This window comes from Aquarana catesbeiana, linkage group LG01, assembly GCF_042186555.1.
Source record: "Aquarana catesbeiana isolate 2022-GZ linkage group LG01, ASM4218655v1, whole genome shotgun sequence".
Classification (NCBI taxonomy): Eukaryota; Metazoa; Chordata; class Amphibia; order Anura; family Ranidae; genus Aquarana; species Aquarana catesbeiana.
The window spans coordinates 491,404,234-491,429,110 of NC_133324.1; the positions used below are offsets into that span (position 1 = coordinate 491,404,234).

The window sequence follows — 24,877 nt, forward strand, 5'->3', positions numbered from 1 at the left end:
GTGGGCACTGCAGTTCAGTGATCCAGAGGATCCCACAGCATGGCTCCCATTTAGGAATTCAATTCCAACCATCCAATGTGGCCAGTGTACAAGTTTATGGCGCTTCTTTGGCTTGTCTGCTCCCCCTGCTGCTGGGAGGCAGACAATATTACTAGTTTTAACATGAACAGTTCAGGAAGGTCATAGAGAGCAGCTGCAGCAGTATCATGGTGTCCTAACTTGCTCTCTCTCTCTCTCTCTCTCTAGCCCAGCACCTGGCTATACAAATTTTTATTCTCCATAAAACAATGTGCAGGAAGCTGTAGCACATCACTTCCTGTGCCACTGACAGCAGATTAAGAAATGATAGGATGGTGAAAGTAAGTCAGAGATAATAATTTAACAGAGCTTTTAACCTTTTTCATTTTACTTAAAAATGTCTTATGGTTCTATTCCTTCCCAGTCTGTCTATAACTAAACAAAAAAAAAATGGTTTTGGTTGGTGTTGGGCTTCAAATGACCCTTTACCTGAGATAAAACCTTTTGATAGCAAAGTTTTATTATTAGGTTACCTTAATTAAACAAAACAATGTTTAATGAGGAGAGCTTTTCCATCAACTTAGTGTCTCTATCAGCATTCATCTTCATTTGGCTTTAAAGAGGAACTGAACTCTGAGAATTGTGCCCAAAAAAAGCAGACAGGGGCAAAGGGCTAGGCATCAGTATAGTTTGTTCATTCCTCTTTACTGAATTATCTGGGAGAATTAACAAAGATTCCCGTGCCTGAAAAGGGATTACAGGCAGATCAGGCCTGGCATAAGATGTGAACTGAGCTTCCATGCCTCCCTACACACTTCACTGGCAGACCCTGTCTTCCTCCTCCCTCTCACTTTCAGCTGAGCAGGGGGGGAGTAGAGCACTTGGAGCAAGCAGCTTGCATGCTCTCTGGAGTATAGAAGTATAGCAAATGGAGCAGATTACCCCTAATTAACAAAGAGGTGTGCGTTTTCTCAGTTGAAGTGTGGCCCAGTCTTTATTCTTGTGCCACTTGTTTATTCCCCTCTGCAGTCAGAACACAATAGCTCACCAGGAGTGATTATGGACTGCCTAACACTTCTAGATGTTTGGCATAACATAGAAATTCTTCACTTTTTGTGGTCAGTTCCACTTTAAAATAAAATGTTTGAGCAGAAATGCCTTGTAATTGTAGGGATAAAGAAAGAGCCAAATTAGGCATTACATTTGGACTGCTTATTCCTATACCTGTGTAGCGCTTACCCTCAAAGGAGTTGCTGATGTATGGGTCCCCTGATTCTGGATGTCAACGACCCTTCCGCAATGTCACACCCTCTGACGCATCAAGGCTAATGGAAGATTTATTTGCAATAAACTCCTTTCAGGAAAACAATAAAAAAAAAAATAATAATAATAAAAAAACAGCAATAGCAATTAACAGGTACAAGGTAAAAAAAGATTTGCAAAATGAGAGGACCAAGTGTCTCTGCACATGAACCCTGAATCTAGGGTGGTCCTAACTAAAGGGGCAGTATTGGAAGCTACAAGGTATTTCAATCTCTCCAAGTCCCTCCCACTAGCCTGTGTACTATTCATTGTTGGGGCCCATAGTTCCTGTGTTGGAGCGCTCAAGTTCAAGTTTACAAGTAAGTGGATCCCATGGTACAGTACACAAATACCCAAATTGTATCCCACAGCTAGGGGATGGTGCCCCTTTAAGAAATGGGTAAGGAAGTTGTGGCCAGCAGCCTCTTACCACCATGCAGTCTGTGAGCTGGATAACAAAGTTGTGGCCTGAGGCCTCTCACCACCACACAGTCTGTGAAACAGATAATGAAGTTGTGGCATGTAGTCTCTCACCACTTTGCAGTCTGTAATTAAGGCTCCTCCTGCTCTCTTGTATTAGGAACCAGTGGTGTTGGTGGTGACTTGTGGTCCTGTAGTGACGATCTCACAGAATTGGTGACACTCCTTTTTTTCAGCTTTCTGGATCTTTCTGACAGCTGTACCTTCAGCACAGATGTGGCAGCCCAGTCTCTCTCCGACAACAGCTGCGTTTGCCACTTTGGGGGTACTGTACAGAGGCCACTGACCTGCTTGCCGACAGTATCCCACATCCAGAGTGATACCCTCATATTTTGAGTAAGCTTGATTTCAAGCCAAGGACCTCTAAATTTGGGTTAGTATTAAGTTATGCAAAGTTTACAGGTCAGTAGTAAGTAATGCACAGTGCAGGGGTCAGGACTATACAGAGTCACTTTTTTCAAATGGTTTACTTTTGCAGCTTTTTAAATTTTTTTATTCGAGTGTATAAGAGCCCTTTCACACTGTGCCGCCCAGGGCGTCAGCAGTAAAGCTTCGCTATTTTTAGCGCCGCTTTACCGTCATTTTAGTGGCGCTATTCGGCCGCTACCGGGGGCGATTTTAACCCCCCGCTAGCGGCCGAAAAGGGGGTTAAATTCACAACGGCGTTTTGCCGGCGGTATAGCAGCGCTACCCCATTGATTTCAAAGAAGCTGCTGGCAGGACTTTTTCTGACGCCCTGCCAGTGCACCGCTCCAGTGTGAAAGCCCTCATGGCTACCTTCATAGATACTGTGGAAGAGTGAGTGTAGTTATTAAAGCAGATCATCACTGCATCTGAGCACCACAAACACTATTTAATGCATTTTTAATATTCAAAGCAAACTCTCTCATCCATCCATGTCCCTATGCTTTATTTTGCTGAGAAATCACTTTGAAAAACAACCCCCTGGTATTTCTGGCCATGGCCATTTTGAGTAAGGGCACATGATTCATGTAGCATTTACTTCCTGGATTCCATCTGCCCCTAGCTCAAGCATGCAGGCAGGAGAGGGTGCTTAGATTAGAAAACCACTCCTCCTTTTCTGAAGACTCCCGGGTTACTTAAAAAGTAACCCAATTGGTTTACCTCCCCAAACACTCCTGGGATGTAGGACATGATTTGGCTATGCAAAAAAAAGATAATTTACAAGTAAATATGATATACTTTCCTATCTATTTACTAATGCTAGCAGCATAAGGATTAAAAATAATTATAGTTGATAGGGAGAGTGAAGTTCCACTTTAAGGCACAGGAGTTATCCTATTGGTGTCATTACAAGGCTACAAAGGAAAAAAAATTAAAACAGAAAACTAATGCAGCTACCAAATCCAATTACTGGTAAACTGCACATTTGTATGGATTTAGATACATTGTCAAGTGATTTTTTTCTGTGATTAGCACATTTTGAATGTCTGATGTTTCATAGTTTTGTTACCGCATTAAAAAGTTTATACATAATACTATAAGCTCTTTCACGTGGAAGACATTACTCATGCTTTTCAAGAGGACAGACCAGAGGTCATACAGTAAGACACACCACACACAGCCTTGTGTCCTTTATACCCCAATATGTTTTAAACTAGGGGTCTCCAACTTTTTGAAACAAAGAGCCAGTTTACTGCCCTTCAAACTGGACTGTGGCCAGCGGAAGTAGAAAATGCCGTAACCTTGGTGGTCAGAGGGAGTAAAAAAAATTGCATCATTGGTGTCAGTGGGAGGAATATTGCCCCGTCTTTGGTATAAGTGGAAGGAATAGTTCCTCATATGAAGGAATAATGCTTCAGGGGTTAGATAAAGGCAAGCATTGGGCCACATTTGGCTTGCGGGCCGCAGTTTGGAGACCCCTGGTATAAACTAATGAGAACATGAGCTTTAGCCATTCAATCCAATGCAGACTGCACAGGCGTCATGTATTCTGCACCCAACAGGGACACAGCAAAGAAAACAGGACAGTTTATTTCCCATCTCTAACCTGTGCAAAATAATTCCACATTACAAAAAAAAACATTTATTAAACTAATCAGAAAAAAAAAACTCTTACAACCAAGCATGTCATATTTTCACAGAAATTTAATATACATATATATAACTTTGATATCCACATATTCACCAAACATGGGACTCAACTCAGTGCAAATTATAACTAAACAAAAATACAGGTAGCCATTTTGCAAAATATACATTTTTTTTCTGTTAGACTCATACTATAACACAACAGATTTTAAATACAAAAATTTACAAATTTCGAAAACAAACCATACAATTCACCAACACAGTGGTTTTCAAATGAGACTATAAGACACAAGTGACACCAATAGCATGTCTTCAAGCTTAAACCACACGTAAACATAAATGGGATGCATATTTTAGGAACAAGATTAACATTATTCTTACATGTTACAAAACAATAACTTGGCACAATGGGTGGTTGGTGAAGTGATTCATTGTAAAAACTGTTATTACTTTCTACAAACATGCGTTTTTCAGATTTTTGTTTTTAACAAATAGTACATTTGCTACAGAGATTATGAAATTGCAGCTAAAAATCTGTCAATATTAGGCTAGTAGAACATGTAACTATTGCTTTTAGGTGTGTTTATTAGCAACAGACAACTGAACATGATTAACGCAGCCAACATTTTAAAAGGATTAATGCACTTTATGTGCAGATTCTTGAGCTATCCTATCTTCTATTTATAGTCTGATGTTCTACTGAAGATGCCACTGTTAGTCACCACTAGAGGGACCAACTGAAAGTCCAGTCAGCTCAGTCACTCCCAACCAGGGTTCCGGGGAAATCTAAGGTTCCTCTAAAGGTTGCTAGGGGTTCCTTAAACAATGAGCTTTATTTGTAAGTGGGGAATTCTTCCTTACTGACCACCAAAGCGAGGAGCATTTTCCCCAATGACTGCCAATGTAAGAGACATTCTTTGCACTGACTACCAAAACACAGAGCATCTTTCCCACTCCCAGTGTAAGGGCTCCCTTCTACAGGCAACCAATGTAAGGGGACCCTTTTCTCAATGACCAACAGTATGCTTTTCCCGCTGACAACCAATGTAAGCCAGCACTACACTGCCCACCAGTCTAAGCTGACATTTTTACACAATTAATGTAAAGGGGCTTTTCACCTCTGACCACTGCATGAGGACACAGGAATTCAGAAACAGATGGGTTATACTGTGGCCTTCAGAAGGTTAGGAATCCTGAATACTGAAAAGTTGTTATCCACCATGCCCCTGTATAACCGCTCATCTAACCAGCATGCCTTAGGTTTTCAAGCAACACGTGTCTCTTAATGGACTTGAAGAAATACATTTTACGTTGAGTACAAATATCTTTTTTTCTTCCATCCTCCACTGAGGGACACAGGACTTAAGAAACAGCTTGAATGTCCAAAAGCAGTCAAGTTTAGGGGTGGGCAACAGCCACCAAAAGAACCATAAACCATCCATACCAGATTACTACCTGGAGGAGGAAAACCAAATCTGAACCAGATGAAGATGAAGCCACCTGCAAAGCAGGGTAATCTGCCAATGACCATGAGACACTGCAAAGGATAAGGCGAGGAGTTAGCACTGGAGCATGCTTGAAGCTTCTGTGGGCAGACTGCTCCAATAACTGGGCAAAAACAGATAAAAAAAAAATCCAGTGTGGGCATGGAGGTTCCTGTGCACATGGGGGAGACAACAAAGCTGGAGACTCTCATGAATGAGACCCTATGACAAAAGGGATTCTAGATTACATGCGTTATTTCTTTTTGGGGATAGCAGGTAAACACCTCCAGAACCACGAAGGTAGTATGGGCTAAGGTCACCCATGGCAGCAGAGCTGTCCTCTGTGTTTTTGGAAGACATGTTACACCATGTAGTAGTCAGCAACTAGACCCAATGTGAGGGAAGGCTTCAAGTACTCACTAATCAGGGTTTTAGGCAGATGGAAGTGACCAAATCACTGTAGGTGGGTAGTGAAATGAGACCAGAGATCTATGGGGTGGTTCAAGAAGCAGAAGCGGGAGAGTGCTTACTCTGGGCTGAATGGCAGGAAAGGTTGCTGTGTGCGTGAATCTACCTAATTATTGATGACACATTAAACCCTATCACTGTAAAAAATAAAAGAGGCAGGAAATTTGCAAAGGTGTCTAGCAGTGCAAACACCAAGCTAGAACCCGATGCCTTGGACCACATATGTCGAACACAAGGCTAGGTTGAGATACAAGGAAGCTTGGTGGGGAGTGGGTGTTGCACACTGTACCCCTAAACTCTGCACTCTGTACATAGCATACTCCTGAACTCTGCACTCTGTACTCAACGCACTCCTAAATAAGAAGAGTAGATAAATAGTGGTACAGATACAACTGGTCCTTTGAGGGCAACCATACTGCTAATGCAGCCTGCGATTAAATTGAGTTTGACACCCCTGCCTTAGACTGACTACCCTTACTCACAGTCTTCAGAAGACAGGGTCACACCTGGGGCTGTGCTATGGAGCCAGACCTGAAAAGCGCTCTGAAACTAACACAGAAGTCTGAAAAGTGGCACAATGCCCAAAGATCACATTCCAGGCTAGCTGGGTCTAGGTCAAAGCTAGTGCTGAGGAAATGTTACTCTGGAAAGTGGCTATATAGAGACCAGATCAAGCTGCAGTGTAAGAATTTGGAATGAAGTCACTAAAGAAAAAAAAAAGAACTTTACAAAGTCAGGAAATGCTAGCAAAAAAATGCGTGACTTGTGTTAGCAGAGCTGAAGAAAATGCATCAAAACCTCCTTGGACACTAGCAAAACCAGGCATGCTGGGGTGAGGAGGTGTTTAACAGTGGCTAACTTACAACTTTTCTGTTTACCAGTGCCCTACCTCTGTAGGTTGCAGTATAACCAAACTGTTTGAGTGGATGATGGAGAAAAGAGTTTTTCATACAGAGCAGTCCTGGTTGTCAAATATGGCAACTATGCCACATTCCTTATTCTTTATTTAGTCTTATATTTCATGCCAATTTAAAAGCCTGAGACAGCAAAATGAAGAGGTCCACTTTGTCTAGCTAAAGCTCCCCCTAGTGGTAATTAGAAGCAGCTTCTTCAGCAACACATGCATGTAAATCACAATTGGGAGGCTGCAGGCTTGGGTTAGGAGTACATACTGATCCCTTCAAGTAAAAAGCTGCACCCAATTGTTTTATGCAGCTTGCAAGGGCATTGATTATTAATTATACAAAAGTGCTTATATTTAAGGTAACTTAAAATAGGCTTCCAAAAAAAAAAAAATATATCAGAAAAAGATATTCCTAGCATATTTATCTTACCAGAACAAAATAAGAAATCCTAATGAAAAACTGCTGTGACCAAAGCACCTATCTCAAAGGTCTCTAAAAGATGTTTTTTTTCTGACTGCATTTCAAGTGAGTAACTTCACTCATGGAGAATAAGAATAGGTTAAACTTTACGATCCTAAAATGAATATACAGGACACGGTATAGGGAATAGCTGCTTGCATCAGAGGTTCTAAAAGGTGTTTTGCTTCATTGCTAAGCAAAGCTTTATAGGTTTGCTTAGTTACAGGCAGGGTTGTTTCACACCTTTAACTCAACTTTGTTTTTTGTAGGTTGCATGGAAAAATAAACATTCTACCTTCATAAAGAATAAATCTTCAGGTTTGCATTACAGCAGCTATGTTTTTTTGGCTGAAATTACACATTGCCAAGCTAGGTTAGTTATACACTAAAGCTGTGCTTTGCTCATGCCTAATGGGCCTGGTGGCACACCATCTGCATACACCCACATTTGCCTTATCAACCCCCCGGTCTGTTCAGCTTCCAGGAAAGAAAATGGAGCATGTGACATTTCCTTTCCTGACTAAAGTTGACGCTGGGTGCTGCAGTGGTCAATGCCGGGCCCCAACACTGTTACATGAGGGCAAGCCCTTTGAAAGATCCAATAACAGTGACACGGAAAACACACAGGCCTTCTTCACTTCCATGGCTGAACAGAGCAACAGGGAAAGCAAGAGAAGGCAAGTACACAGTGTGCAGGGTCAACATTTAAAGTGGAACTAAACCCACCGATTTAAACCCCCCCCTCCCCAAAAAAAAAAGCTGTATAATACATTTTACTTTCTCTCTACTTGAACAGTGTATGCTACATTCAGGGCATGTCTCTGATGATAACGGTCACAGTTGTCCATGTGCTTTTGTCAACTCTCAACTGATCTTTCAAGACCTCATCTGACAGGTGTCAACTGCTCACATGTTCAGCACACTGGTAACTGCAGATCTAAATAGGAGGCTAAGATGGCACTGTCCTCAATTGATAGGAGGGTTTAGTTTCCCTTTAAACCAGTTGATCGGCCCTGAAAAATTAAATTATCTAAAATGTAAAAGTAACAGCTGCAACTGAAAATAGAAAATGCATTGTTTTAACAATTGATGACATTTTCATGTAGTCTAAAGTTTTTCTTCAGATTAAAAAATATCCTAATACGAGATGTTGCTAGTCACTCTAACCTGCCACAACAGTGCTCAGACTCCATGTTATAAAACACATCAGAACTATAAGGAAACACCAGTGTGACAGGAAAGCCTTGTTTTCTGCCAAGCACAGCATGCCACTAACCAGTTTGTGAAACATTTTCTTTTTACTAATGTACTCTTTTTTTTTTTTTACATTTTCTGTAGGCTTGACATGACAGAGTAGGACTGTCCCGAAGGAGCACCAATGTCAATTTATTGTACAGATGAGTTGACTTGTGCAAGCATTATAGTCCACCTTTCAATTATCTTGCATGTATTATTGTTAATAATAACCAAAAATATACCAAATATCTAAACAGATATGGTTATTAAAACCATCACGGGAGGCAACAGATCAGTATAGGAGAAATCAGAAAAGGAAGGCACCATGGAAGAACAGGACTAGCTAAAACCTTGAAATACAAATAAATTAAGCTTTTCAACATGCCTTTTTATTTGAACTGTCAACCTCCCATTCCAAATATATTTCTTCCTAACAATATTTAGAATATTTAGGTCAGTAGCCTTTATTATTAATCCAGATACATATATTTGCTTAATAAGTAATACAAAAATGTTTAATGAAGAAAAATAAATTCTGCTCAAGGCCTTTGATCTAAACTAAAAAAAAAAACATGAAATAATAAATTAATTTACTTATGTTTCCAGTAACCTTTTCTTTAATACACTATATTTCTTAATATAAATATACAAATAACATTTGCCTTTATTTAAATTTACTTGTATATGCATGTACTGTATATGTGCTTTGTTCATTCAGAATACCTGTAGTTGGAGAGATATGTGGGTTGCCTTTACAGACCTTCTGAGTGACCCAGAACAAGCATGCAACAATCAAAGTCCTGTTCTGCGTGATAGTTCTGGATCACTGAAGCCATTATCAGCATTGCAGCCAGGCAAATAGCACTGAATCAGCATGGCAGCCAGCAAATATAATTTTCAGGAGAGATCAGCAGTGGCAGCCTACATATATCTCTCAATATGGTTGCCCTTCAAGTCAAGTTAAATGCAGCAGACGTTGCATATAACTTTGCATTATAGCTTATTAATTACTAAAAATAGTTACTCCTGGTAGTGTTTGTGTTAAGATAAGATGAGATAAATATTTTACATAATGGTGATTGTGCACTCTGAAGGGTATTTTGAGTAGCCATACATGGCCAGATCCCAGCCCAATTTGATCATAACCGGTGATAACAGAACTGGACTTCCCTAGGTGGTAATAATGGGTTCGTGCACAAAAATACACTTCATAGTTGATGGGAAATCTGAGCAATGAGCATTAATCATTCCCTGTGTAAAAAAAGATAAACATTGAAGCATTTGCCACGTGTGCATCATGTTCACCTGTTGCTGCGACTCTGCCCTCGATCCTTATTTGTTGCAAAAAGCAGGACGCGCTTGCGATCCCCAATACTTTTAATGGCATCCAAATCGCGGCACGATTTTGGCACAATTGTTACCCGAGGAATCGCAGCAAAATCGAGCAAACAGAATCGGGACGCTTGTCACCCAAAACAAGTTCAGGAACTTTATTTGGGCGACAGGCGTCCCACAATTCTGTTTGCGCAATTAGTCGGGCTCCATTGAACGTACCAGGGATCGCAAGTGCGTTCCGTGCTTTGAGGAGATTCAGGATCGCAGGCAGAATCGCTGCGATTCCGCCTGCGATCCGGAATGCCATGGTGTGAACGGAGCCTTAATGCGTTTAAAAAGAAGAATTAGATGTGTTATTGCCAAACTAAATGTAAAATATTCAGCTTTTCAAGAACATGTAATTTTAATCATATTGAATATATTTGGATAATTTTAAAGCTACAATGACGAAAGTACCTTTATACACAGCAGTGTTCTTACCCCAATACATTTTGAATGTAGAGTTCATTGTAACATTTATACACTGCTATATTGCACGCATTTCACCTTATTGTTAGTTTGGACAATATGAGGAAAAGACACTGCGGCATCTTTGGGATTCCTCAAGGGACAACGATCACTAAAAATTGCTGCCTTTGTTAAATATTACAGTTTATAGGTAAGCCTCCCTGAGTACCATATTTCTCCTATTCCTTCATCATTCTACCCTTTTCCCTCACCTTGACCAACACTGCCATTACTAGAAGAATCACACTGCGAAGTCCCAAAGCAGTCTGAGGGGTGGGAAACACAGCAAACTTGCCAACAGGCCCACAAACAACATGGTACAATTGGGGCTTCTTGCAGCTCGAAGAGCTGCCTATAAGACAACATGCCCAAAGCTTGCATCAGCTAAAACTTGAAGATCAATCTCATAAAACTTAGTATAAATGGAAGACCAGGTGGCAGCTTTGCAAATCTGGGAAAAAGATGCCTGATGCTGAAAAGCTTAATAGTGTAGGGAGATGTAACTTAAGTACCTGCATGTAAGGGTGGCTCCAAAGAATGATGCAAGAGAAAATAACCACCCTGAAACAGGAAACCCGGGGAGGTGCTCATTTAATCAGCTTCAACTAGAACATAGGCAAACATTAAACACTTTGAAATGGTGCAGTGGGAGGCTGGTTGACTTCTATAGATTGACAAAGAGGGAGTCAGTCAATCTAAAAGAAGATGTGGCAGAGGTCGAACAGCCCATATCATATTCTAGTGGAGGAGGAAAATCTCCTTGGGAAGCACCAGGGTAATGAAGTACAATGGCCTGGTAAGGTGAAAGGAAGACACCACCTTAAGGAGCAATGAGGCCCTAGGCTTCATGACAACCCTGTCTCCTTGAAGCACAAGAAAAGGTTTGTTACAGGACAAGGCTGCCAACTCAGAAACTCATCTCGCTGAGGTGACGGCAGCAAGAAAGGCCACCTTCTGAGTGAGGACAGACAAGGGGACAGCTCTGAGTGCTTCAAAGGATGGTTGTTGAAGAACCGACAGAACCAGGCTTAGGTCCCACAGAGTCACGTGTCAACTTATAGGTGGAGCCAAGTGTGCAATCACTTGTACAAAGGTTTTTACCAAAGAGTGAGCAGTCTGAAAATAGTACTCAGGACCAACCATTGATCCACACCAGATTGAAGAAAGTCAGGATGTGTCCCACAGAGTGTTTCCTGTGATGCAATCTTGGTGCCTTAAACTATGTTAAGTAAGCTTTCCAAGTGCAATGGCAGATCTTGCGAGAGGTTAATTTCCTAGCTTTAAAGAACACAGAAACAGCAGATTCAGACCATGATCTCCTAGGACCTGGGCTTCTGAAGAGATTCAGCAAACCAACATTTAAGCCAAAGAGTTCTTCGCATTTATACAGAGGCGAGACTCATACTGGATATAAGATGTACCATATTTTCAAGCCCATCAACACAGTAGTATAGGACAACAGGGATGCATTCTAAAGCTAAAAGATCCAATAGGATGGTTTCAGGAGGCTTAGCTATATCCTTGATCCAGACCCCTAAGGTCTAGCAATCAGCTATGCCAGCAATAGCAGGTTGCAGAGCAGAGCCGGCAAGATTTGGAAAGATCCCATATCTTTTATCAACCAGATCTTTGAACACCTCATAGTACTCGAAAGGGAAGGGCTTAGTTAAGGTGAGAAATATCTCGAACCACAGGAATGGACCATTTCTTAATAAATGCCTCCTCAATAGGGGAAGGGAAGGAAAAAAAAATTGTCAGAACATGAGCAGCCACCAATAAAAAATGGTTGTAGCAATAAGTGAAAAGGTTTTAAAAAGTTGGGGACTCTTAAGGGAGCCCAGACTGGTAACGTTAAATGATGCATACACTGCTCCAGTTCCAAACACATATGCATGTTGTTCCAACAAGGACCAAGGTGATATTTTTAGGCCTAGGAGTAATGTCAGCAGACTGAGCCTCCTTGTCTAAAGGTGATAGATTGGATTTCTCTTCTATGTGCAAAAACAGTTGCAAGGACTCAGACAGACTCTAGAGGAAAATGTCATAGAAATATGAGTTCTGAGCCTGCAATCATGGTAGTGAACCTTTGCATAAATTCCCACATAGTTATGGATAAGTCCTCCCTGGAAAACAAAGAGGAGGGAGCATTGCCAGATGAAGCAAATGCAGAATGAGAAACGCGTGGACTCCAGCAGGAAACGTGATCAAGACTGTCGGTGTCATGTCCAAAAGGGGGAACTCTGCAAACCATCCTGGAGCTATTAGTGAATCAAGAGTTGGACAGGTCCGTAGGTCTAGTGTCCTTGTGATCTTCCATACTGCTAGTACAGAAGTGAGCTAAACCAATAAGGTACTTATGAAAACTAGCTACAGGAGCAGGGGGAGGTTAGGAGACTATCTGTAACCAAGTGACTGTAGGTAGCAGCAAGGAGGAGGACTGGCTTTGGGACCTTCATGGGAGCCAGTGGTACTTCAACTCAAGCTGAAGGGCGAAAGTGGCAGAGGAAAAAAAAAACACATAATCACACAAAAAAAGTGTTGCAACCATGTTCCCTAACGTGCTTGTGATGCAGTGCCACATTACTGTACTCTCAGCTGTAAACTCATAGGGGGTTCGCTAGAGACTGAATAGTATACTTCCATGTGCTTTGAAACATGGTAAAAAATTGTCACAGCACCCACACTACATAAAGTGCTTGTGACAATGGAATGTCAGAGGACAAGTAAAGAGTAATAATCCAAAATAGGAAACTCTGGAGTACACATGTAAGACCCCAGAAAAAAAAAGGGGGGGGCAAACCCGACAATTACCGCTATGGCAATCTAGATTGTGTCCTGCAAACAGAAATAAAAAATTCTTTAGAATAGGCTAACGTGGCAGGTGTATCACACGCGCAAACCTGAAAAGCACTCTGCAGCCAACAGAAGAGTAAAGTGCCCTAGGGTCACTTTATAGTGCCCTGAATCTTCCTCATGGCGATGTCTGGGTAGTGCCAAGGAGCAACCAATCTGAAAAACTGGAAATGGAGCTATAGGCTCTGCAGAGAAGAAAGAAACTTGACTGAAAGAAAAAATGTTTGCTTATTTTAAGGAGAAAAGACTTCTATTGTGCTAACATAAAACTGCAGCATTAAGGGCGTACAATGCGTTATACTGCCTTTTCTTCAATTTTTTGTTGCCACTGTCCAAATCATCTGTTGGTGGCAGCATAAACCCGTGTCTTAAAATCACTTCTGTGTCCCTTAATGAACAATTAAAAAAATCCCCTTTTCTCTATACTAACTCTGTCAACTGAATAAAATGTTGGAATGCAGCTTTGTAGTCTTTGGACCTTTAAAAAAGATAATTGTTTAAAAAATATATATTTTGATTTCCTGGTTTTAAATTGTCTTGTATGTAGCCACAGTAGCCATATGGAGTGTTGATGGAAACTCAGAGGACAGTGAACCTACTTCTGGGAACCTTTACTTTTACATAGCTTAAGGCAGTATTAAACCCAAAATAAAACATTTATTATGATGCAGCTTACCAAGTCTTAGGTTAGATGTGGTGGCTGCAATAGTTTTATTTTTTTAGGTTTTGTTTCCTTTAACTGGTGATCCTGCCAGCAGTTTTTTTTTTCAATAGAACAAGCTCTCCTGCAAATATACTTAATTCAAGTATTAGGCCAAACCATTTAACACTGACAGGGGTGTTTAGAATAATCAGCTTTTATTTATGCATGTAAAACTTTTATGCCAGAAGCAAAAAAAATGCTGTTGCTGTAAGTAAGGTGCGAGCAAGAATTTGGCTTCAATTTGTTAATTATCTAAATCTGCTAGTTCATCTAACAATACCCTTCCCTCAAAGTAAAAATTCTAAAGCTGCCCCTGTGCTCCTTCTTCCAGTGTGGAGACACAAGAGGTATGTTACTGGTCAGATCATCAGGTGAAAACTAATGCAGCCACCACATCTAATGATTGGTAAGCTGCAATAGATTGCAATTTTGGCTTTGGGTTTAATACCACCATAGCCTTGAAAAGCAGCACAGTAGATCACGTTTCAGTGGCGTTTGACAGGTGGGGAGAAGGGGATATGTTGCCTCCTTACCACTTGTTTTAACCATTGCACTGCAACCACATGCATTACACACAGTTGCAGGATAATAGCGGTATGGCCACATTCACTTGAATCAGTAGCGGCGCTGAACACAACAGACATTATAATTTTTGCAGTGGAAAATGTACACCCCCTGTCTGGCTGCACATACATCTCCTGCAGTTAAACGCACAAAACACAAGTGTAAATAGAGAAAAGGCCATACTGCTTGCTAGAACCTGGGAAGCCCATGAGAATGTATGTTATGATAAATGCTTTCCAAATGTAATAAACACACAGAAAATTGATTCAACCATAGCACAGCATTCTGTATTATAAAAAGTAAAGCCTACAATCATCCAAGTAATTACTGCATGGCTGTGATGCATAAGGGCTCTTTTGCCACCAGCACAAGTGGCTTAACTCTTGCTACTATGTACTGCCTCTTTTAAAGAATTAACTTGGACAAACTGCAGGCCAACACACCATAAGGCAGAAGGAGAACTTTTTTTTCCCAATGCACTACAACACACAACACAACATTTTGAAAGCAATGGAATTTGATGCAGTAAAATGTATGGCAATGCTTCTGGTGAATAATAACCTATTAGAAAGTTATTGTTTCTTTATTGTTACTGGAATCTATGAAATATATTGTCTGTATGTAAAGGTCTCATTTCCAAAGTATTGTGATCTATATCAAGAGACAAATGTTTATACCAACTATTAAATGACATCCCACTATGCACCATATGATATGTGTGTGTGTGTGTGTTTGTCATATATAAATATATATATATATATATATATATATATATATATATATATATATAAAACACACACATACCTGCATATACTAGAACGTAGCTCAAAAAACAGAGCACTTTAGCTATTTACATGATCGATTACATGTAAATAACTGTCCCATAAGGTAGTTTAAGTAGGAAAGTATTTGGATATCGGTATGTATAGCAATTTGATGCAATACATATATATATATATATATATATATATATATATATATATATAAATATATATACACACTACACCAAATGTATTACTAGTAGAACCACATTGTAAAAAAAAGACACAGTCTTCCGATTTCGCTGAATTACATTCTAGAATCAATAAAAATGTAATTTGTCAAGCATAAACTAAAGAAATTTCACTTGTGAAATTTCCAAACCTTGATTTTTTTTAAAACAAATCCTACTAAAAAGCACTTACATACAAGCATTTTACATGAAAGCTAATTTGTGTTTTTAAATGTGTAGGAGTTCCTTAAATGCAACACATAATTTTAACATTGAAAAAAACCTTATTCTCTACCACTGCCAAGTTCAATAAATACAATTTAGTTTGGAAACAATTTCCTTGTTTTAGAACAATAAATATATAACATCCTATGGTCAGTAGATATAAAATGCTTACAGTACTAATTGCCATACATTCCATCACAGTATGGAAAACTATGCTCCTAATGTATTCTTTGTAGCTTATTACAAGAAGAATAAAGCTAGACAAATGCTCACAGGGAATGACGGTTTTCCTAAACACTTTGGAGGTCAGATATGTATTGATAATACCTCTTCTTAAAAAATAGACTGTCTAAAAATAGTGTTTGTACAGTACAGTATGCAGCATGGGATGAGATTTTTTTCCAGTGAGGCCCTTGATTTAGGTTTTAGATACAATGCATTAGGTGCCTTTTTTAAAATTCTGCCTTTAAACATCAAGCATTTCAGTACTAGTCATATAAAAAAAAGGAACAGCAAAATTAAGTGGTAGTTACCCCGTACAACATCTAGGCATAACCAAGTTCTATAAAGGTCCCACCATGGACATTAAACTAAGGGCAACCACAGTGCACCACAGCAGCTGGTTTGTGTCATGCACAAGCAACTGTCACCTTTACAAAGGCAGAAATAAGTCTACAGATACAAGGCGACAACCCTGAATATTTTCAGATGGTTAATGGAAGCTGTAAGGACGAAGATTCCGCAGATGACTGCATATTACATAGACAATATTAGGGATACTGTAGAAGAGGAGTTTTCATCCGGCTAGCCTCCTGCAGAGGAACACGAGACTAGAATCTAGTTCCAACTGTTGCCTCATGTCAGATGTCATGATTTTCTGGAAGGTTCCCTTAGAGATCTCTCTAACTTCCATTGTTGTTCTGTGTAACAGAATCTCCTTTTGTTTCTTTGGAACTTGAAGATTTCTTTTGCTTTTGTTTTGATTTCTTTAGCATGTGAACCTGTAAACATCAAAAAAGGACATTTTAATTTCTAATAGAAGTAAAAAAGAAATTACAAAGCAACTTATCAATTTCACAACAATGACATAAACGTCCTTTTTATAGAACTGTACAAATACTAAGGTGTACGAACATCAGACAATCACATCAGAAAAGCACGAGGATGGGCTATATAGCACTTGTGTTTATTTGTACATATTTGTGCGTATCTGCGAGTATTCGCTCGTACAAATTCATACACGTAAAAATTCTAGCTTTATTTTAATCAAGGTGGTGTGGCATACGCAGGAATTTGTATACACACATAAAAAGACTGACTGGCAACACAGATATATGTATATTTTTTCTTACTGATCTATATGCAGGGCATGTTTACATGCCTGTGCGTACAGGCATGTTGAAAACAATGGTCTGAATTTACATCAGAAAAAAAAATTGTCTCCTTCTCCCCATACCCTTCCCTTCTTTTTTTTTTTCCCCTTGATTACCACTTGTTGGTCTATTGTTAAAAACCCAACCTCATCAGGGTGAAGACCCGAATATCATGGCGAGTCCATGTATACATGATTATTTACCCAATGTTTTTTTTTTCTTCTTTTTTCGCAGATTATAAGTTTTCTGTTTCCAATTATGGTGACCGTAATTGTTTATTGACTTAAGGGGAGCTGGATTAAATATTTAATTACTGAATAAAAAATCTGTATGCCTAAAAATGCTGTTTTTAGGCAGCAGCGTGGAAGAGGCCTTGTATATTCAAATACAGTGACATATTAGGCAGCTGCTTCTCTACCTTTGGTCCTGCAGCAGAAATGATTATCTGGCCGGGGGGCTGGATCCAAGGTTCCCCATCAACTTGGACTGGAATAGGCTTCAGAAGTGTTACACGGAAGTATGATCCTTGTGCTATTCGAATACCAGATCGAAGTCCTCCCTGAACTTGACCCTAGAAATACAAGCCAGTTAATTTATAATATACCAGAGATGAACATGCTGTAAATAACGGTCAAAGAAAGTGTCTGGGATTTCAGTTTGGTCGAATGTTGGAGCTCTAAATCATCTACTAACTTCTTGGATCTTTCAGAACTAGAGCAAAAAAAAAAAACAATTTAGGTTTATCATAGAGTTTACCACTCTCCACTGGATAAATCACTAAGGAGGATTCAAAAGGCACAGCAAAACTCCCAATTAGTACCAGAAACTCCAACTAACAGGAATGAAAACAGTGCTCCAATCACTGGAATACAAATGTGGCTGTCATGCACAATGCACCTCACAGCAACAGCAGAAAGCTGTATTTATTTTGTTCATGTTAAGTATTATCCAGAGAAAACACTGCACATAACAACTCACAAAGATATGAAAAGAGAAAACTAAATTTGAAATAAGTCGTTTAACTAAAATAGTATAAACACATGGTAAGCTATACATATGTAAACAATTTCAGTTCGTGTAATTTTACTTACCATGTGGACTACACCAGTTACACCAACAACTTCAAGCAATCCATCATCGATTCTTGGCTTTCCATATCGATTATCATTATCAGAGCCCCAAAGATCAGCTCCTGAGCCCCAGCTGATTAAAAAAAAAAATGAAAAACAAGTCCTTTATTATGTATAACACATTCTGACTGTTAAAAACTCTCATATCTTTTCAAAAAGTTATGTAAATGCCTTTAGTACCTAAATGACACTAAAATAGCCATAGTTTTAAAGTGATTGGGGGGGGGGTGGGTTTACTAAAACTGGAGCACACAGAATCTGGTGCAGCTGTGCATAGTAACCAATCAGCTTTTAACTTTGGTTTGTACAATAAAAATGTTTTAATAGACAGGAAGTGAGGGAAACTATTAAAAGAAAAAAAATTCCTGGACATACATTCCTGGTCATACTCTAAAATTGTCATTCCAAACAAACTACCTGAATTTGTCCTTGAAAAAAAAAAAAGCCCTCCATGAAAAAAATCACCCTTGTATTGCACCCCCCCCCCCACCTGCAAGGGTTAATTGCTTGTTATGTCTGTCTAGGGCATTGGGCTTCAAACTGCAGCCCATTTATTTCCTTTATCCAGCCCTTGGGGCACTATTCCTCACAAGAGACGCTATCCTTCTACTGACACTAACAATGAAGCACCAATCCTTCGCACTGTGGGTGAGGTGCAGGGCAGTGCACCTGTGGCTTTCTTGTGGGTTAGCTGCACTTTGCCATAGACTTTTATTATATCCTGCAGGTGTGGTGTACTTTGTGAAAGTGCACCAAAACTCCTGCATTCAGCAGTTTTGGTGCGCTTAAAACCACAGGTAATAACTGAAGTCTACGGCTCAGTGCAGGTAACCCATAGGTGCACCCGCAGATCAGTTTGAAAGCAGACCAGTAACCACTCCATATGCCCATATATACACTGATTTTAGAATATAAACTGAACTTTATTATTACTCTTTCATCTAGGAATCTCCCTTGCTATAGGTATTGCCGGCTGTTGCTGTCCCAGGTAGAGTGCAATTGGTATCACTCTGCCTGTAACAGGATTCGGCGCTGTACAGGAAGCATCGGCTTATGCATCTCTGCTCTCTCCACAGCAATGCTTCCTCTAGTACTGGCTCCATTCAGAACACTAATGCTCTGGGATGGTGTAAACCCGCGATTTGGGCTTGCCAACCCACCATCCCAGAGCAGGAGGTCGCAGGCCACATCAGAGGGTTTTTCCCTGTTTTAAATGATTAGAGTTGCACTTTAATATGTTCATCTCTTTGAGAACATAAAAACATTACTTCTCCTTCTCAAGGAAGAAATGTGATTTAAACCAAACAAAATAGCATGCTGAATAAAAGTGAATTTCATCTACCTGGGAATATTTAGGAAGATGAGACCTTCTATATTTGGCAGCTCCACCTCTTGTTGGTCGACTTGAAGTTTCAGGTCTTTATGTAAATTTCGATTGTGACTTAGCTTTTGTAAACCAGCTTTAACATAGACACCTTTATTATGGAACCTTAAACAGAAAACATCAATTTATTACCAATAAATAAACTTGTAATTAATATAATATGTCTGTACCTAGATAATATCCATTTTGAAGAAAAACACCTGTGTTATTAAAGCGGAGACGACCCAAAAGTGGAACTTTGGCTTTAAGCACTCCTCGCCCCCTTACATGCCACATTTTTTTTGGGGTGGAGTGGGTACCTGGTTTTGACAGGTACTTCCTGTCCCACTTCCTCCTTCAGTTGCTTGGACAACTAGGCGACTCCTCCTCTCCCCCTAGGCAGCCCCTATTTCTCTACAATCTTCTGGGACACTTCACAGGTCCTAGAAGATTGCCTGGCCACTAGGAGAGCCCGGCTGTGAAGCTGCAATTTTTCACTGCCGGGCACCCACAGTAGTAATAACAGCTCCATGGAGAGGAGGGGGGAGAGGAGCCGGGGCTTCGGGCGGCCACATCGCTGGACCGTGGGACAGGCGAGTATGTTTATTAAAAGTCGGCAGCTACACTTTTTGCAGCTGCTGACTTTTAATAGACTGAAAAAAGACTGGAACTCTGCTTTAAGGCTGTGATGCAAGTAGTCATTTTATGACTTACAGTGCCTTTAGTAAAATGAAAGGGTATTCAGCGCTGACACATATAGACCATAAATAGCAACCAAACTGCAAGCTAGCACTAAAGGTCAACTCAAATAATACCTCAAATGAACATGTATAATAAAGCAGTGCAGCGCAATTCTACAAAGTCCATATTAAATTCATAGATAAATGGAATGTCCAAATAAGTGCATGTGAGAACAGCACAAATCAAATTCGGTGCGGTGAAAAACAAGACGGTTTGACAGGTGATAGTGATCCCTCCACCACAGTCTTGGTAGGTTTGCAGTTGTGCCATACTCTTTCCATTTTCGGATGATGGACTGAACAGTGCTCTGTGAGATGTTCAAAGCTTGGGATATTTCTTTATAACCTAACCCTGCTTTAAACTTCTCCATCGTTTTATCCCTGACCTGTCTGGTGTGTTCCTTAACCGTCATAATGCAGATTGTTCACTAAGGTTCTCTAAGAAACCTCTGAGGTCTTCACAGAACAGCTGTATTTATACTGAGATTCAATTACACACAGGTGGACTCTATTTACTAATTAGGTGACTTCTGAAGACAATTGGTTCCACTAGATTTTAGTTAGGGGTATCAGAGTAAAGGGGGCTGAATACAAATGCACACCACACTTTTCACATATTTATGTGTAAAAAACGTTGAAAACCATTTATCATTTTCCTTCCACTTCACAATTTTGTGCCACTTTGTGTTGGACTATCACATAAAATCCCAATAAAATACTTTTACGTTTTTGGTTGTAACACTTTTTAAAGGCACTGTAAGAACAGCACAAATCAAATTCGGTGCAGTAAAAAACAAGATGGTTTGACAGGTGATAGTGATCCCTCCATCACAGATGAAATGGCCTCTCACCTCATGAATTCCACCTGAAACAGGTCACAAAGCAGTAAGCAGGTCACCAAGCAATCAAGCCCACACTCTGGATACCGTCCTTGAGTCCACACCTTTTATAATTATTTTTGAACTCCACAGCATATATAAAACAGAAGAAAAACAATCTAGTGCTCTCTGTCTGTATATATTTATTAATACAGGTTGAAAAACTACTTACAATCCGCAACACTCAGATCCAAGTGCCGGCAAACAAGCATGTAATGGTAGCAAACTATTCATCAACGTGGGACCCCACGCTGATGAAGTCCAGCCCACGGACGTAGCGCGTACGGGGGGTCAGGAATCACGTGTGACGTCACCCACGGTCATCCTGTTGGTTTGATACCATTACATGCTTGTTTGCCGGTACTGAGATCTGAGTGTTGCTGATTGTAAGTAGTTTTTCAACCTTTATTAATAAATATATACAGACAGAGAGCACTAGATTGTTTTTCTTCTGTTTTATATATGCTGTGGAGTTCAAAAATAATTATAAAAGGTGTGGACTCGAGGACGGTATCCAGAGTGTGGGCTTGATTGCTTGGTGACCTGCTTACTGCTTTGTGACCTGTTTCAGGTGGAATTCATGAGGTGAGAGGCCATTTCATCTGTGATGGAGGGATCACTATCACCTGTCAAACCGTCTTGTTTTTCACTGCACCGAATTTGATTTGTGCTGTTCTTACAGTGCCTTTAAAAATTGTTACAAAACGTAAACCAAAACCAAAAACGTAAAAGTATTTTATTGGGATTTTATGTGATAGTCCAACACAAAGTGGCACAAAATTGTGAAGTGGAAGGAAAATGATAAATGGTTTTCAACGTTTTTTACAAATAAATATGTGAAAAGTGTGGTGTGCATTTGTATTCAGCCCCCTTTACTCTGATACCCCTAACTAAAATCTAGTGGAACCAATTGTCTTCAGAAGTCACCTAATTAGTAAATAGAGTCCACCTGTGTGTAATTGAATCTCAATATAAATACAGCTGTTCTGTGAAGACCTCAGAGGTTTCTTAGAGAACCTTAGTGAACAATCTGCATTATGACGGTGAAGGAACACACCAGACAGGTCAGGGATAAAATGATGGAGAAGTTTAAAGCAGGGTTAGGTTATAAAGAAATATCCCAAGCTTTGAACATCTCACAGAGCACTGTTCAGTCCATCATCTGAAAATGGAAAGAGTATGGCACAACTGCAAACCTACCAAGACATGGCCGTCCACCTAAACTGACAGGCTGAGCAAAGAGAGCATTAATCAGAGAAGCAGATAAGAGACATATGGTAACTCTGGGGGAGCTGCAGAGATCCACAACTCAGGTGGGAGAATCTATCCCCAGGACAACTATGCACTCCACAAATCTGGCCTTTATGGAAGAATGGCAAGAAGAAAGCCATTGTTGAAATAAAGCCATAAGAAGTCTTGTATGCAGTTTGCAAGAAGCCATGTGGAGACACAGAAAACGTGGAAGAAGGTGTTCTGGTCAGATGAAACTAAAATTGAACTTTTTGGCCTAAAAGCAAAACACTATGTGTGGTGGAAAACTAACACTGCACATCACCCTGAACACACCATCCCCACTGTGAAACATGGTGGTGGCAGCATCATGTTATGGGGGTGCTTTTCTTCACCAGGGACAGGGAAGCTGGTCAGAGTTGATGGGTAGATGGATGGAGCCAAATACAGGGCAATCTTAGAAGAAAACCTGTTAGAGTTTGCAAAAGACTTGAGACTGGGGCGGAGGTTCCCCTTCCAGCAGGACAACGACCATAAACATACAGCCAAGAGCTACAATGGAATGGTTTAGATCAAAGCATATTCACGTGTTAGAATGGCCCAGTCAAAGTCCAGACCTAAATCCAATTGAGAATCTGTGGCAAGACTTGAAAATTGCTGTTCACAGACGCTCTCCAACAATCTGACAGAGCTTGAGCTAGTATGCAAAGAAGAATGGGCAAAAATGTCACTCTCTAGATGTTCAAAGCTGGTAGAGACATCCCCAAAAAGATTTGCAGCTGTATTTGCAGTGAAAGGTGTTTCTACAAAGTATTGACTCGGGTGGCTGAATACAAATGCACGCCACGCTTTTCACATATTTATTTCTAAAAAAAGTTGAAAACCATTTATCATTTTCCTTCCACTTCACAATTATGTACCACTTTGTGTTGGCCTATCACATAAAATCCCCAAAAAATACATTTACATTTTTGCTTGTAACATGACAAAATGTGGAAAATTTCAAGGGGTATGAATACTTTATTAAGGCACCATATGTACCTTATATTCTAAAAGCAAAAAACTCACCTTTTTTCATAAAGTATAACTAAAAGGCAAAACTTTTTTTTTCTAGTGGAGAAGGATTAGAACACTTGTCAGTTTTTATTGCTGTCTGTGCTCCTGTTAAGGAGATTTACCCTCTCTATTTGTCCTGTTTACTATTATCATTGAAAGTCAAAGAAATTACCCAAATCTTGGGTTGTCCCCAGAAAAGTAATAGGAGGGGAAATTTTCCAATGGGGACACTAGGTCTGGTGACCTGGGGGTCCCCAGGGAATTCCATTGATTTACAGGGATTTCCTCTCACTTCCTGTTTGGCTATGGGACAGGAAGTGAAGGGAAATCTCAATTGACACAGATGGCAAAAAAAATATGTCGGGGTTTATAACCTTCCCTTGGTCCATCCAAAATGAAAAAAAAAGTTTTGCCGATAGTTCTACTTTAACGCTAAAGCATGTAACAGTTTTAAATCTCTGCATCACACAGGAGTCACTACTATAATTTCTGCTTCTCATAGAGGGACCCCAAACTGGCAGCATGTAACACAACAGCCAGATAAGTCATGAGGGGTTAGAGACTGAAGTAAACTGGTCCAATCTAATGATTTGGGACAATTCACTTCAAACTGCATGGTTTAAAAGTGATAGCTCTGGTAAAAGCAATAAAGTAGATTTAGGTCATGGTGACCATAATCCATTTCTATGTTTTTTGTTTTTCTTATAAAGTACTATTTTCCATTTTCATTCCACTGCTGCTGATCCCCTCCAGCCCTTGTCCCCTGTCAGACATGCAAGGTAGGAACACAGTTGGAAACATATTGTCATCCTACAGTTGGATGGTGCCTGAACTAGGAGCTTAATGTCAACATACCAGGAACGCTGCATATTTAAAAAGATTATATAGACATGTTCTAAATAATACAATCTTTATCATGCTAATTGTATTACTTGTTTGAGCATATATAGTAATACCTTGGTGTGTAAGCATAATTTGTTCCAGAAACGTGCTTGTAATCCAAAGCACCCATATCAAAGCAAATTTCCTCATAAGAAATAATGGAAACTCAGATGATTCGTTCCACAACCATTTATTTATATAAAATTGATCGCGGCAATACAAAATACAGTATAAAGTGTATACAGTATGTGACCAGAGGTCCAGGGGCAATACAAGCAGTAGAAGGATCACAGTTTTAACCAGTTGCCTGCCTTGGGCGTCATACAAACGTCCGAGAGAGAGAGAGAGAGAGAGAGAGAGAGAGAGAGAGAGAGAGAGAGAGAGAGAGAGAGAGAGAGAGAGAGAGAGAGAGAGAGAGAGAGAGAGAGAGAGAGAGAGAGAGAGAGAGAGAGAGAGAGAGAGAGAGAGAGAGAGAGAGAGAGAGAGAGAGAGAGAGAGAGAGAGAGAGAGAGAGAGAGAGAGAGAGAGAGAGAGAGAGAGAGAGAGATGCTGCTGACAGAGAAAAGTTTTTATTGTGTGCACAGGGAATTAACTGGGACATTTTTTTGTACTGCTTAACGCTTTCATTTCAACCTGTATAATC

General features: G+C 40.0%; 1 protein-coding gene across 1 annotated transcript in view; it reads right to left on the reverse strand.

Annotated features, from left to right (window-relative positions):
* Window positions 1-3,891: 3,891 nt before the first annotated feature.
* Window positions 3,892-24,877, reverse strand: part of DGKQ (diacylglycerol kinase theta) — a 268,833-nt gene continuing 247,847 nt past the window's right edge. Inside the window, exons 20-23 of the mRNA XM_073591922.1 lie at window positions 19,428-19,574; window positions 18,047-18,158; window positions 17,374-17,526; window positions 3,892-16,583 (exon numbers count right to left, since the gene is read on the reverse strand). Coding sequence (XP_073448023.1) covers window positions 16,485-16,583; window positions 17,374-17,526; window positions 18,047-18,158; window positions 19,428-19,574 — 511 coding nt within the window. The 3' untranslated portion in view covers window positions 3,892-16,484. The remainder of the gene's footprint in view (window positions 16,584-17,373; window positions 17,527-18,046; window positions 18,159-19,427; window positions 19,575-24,877) is intronic.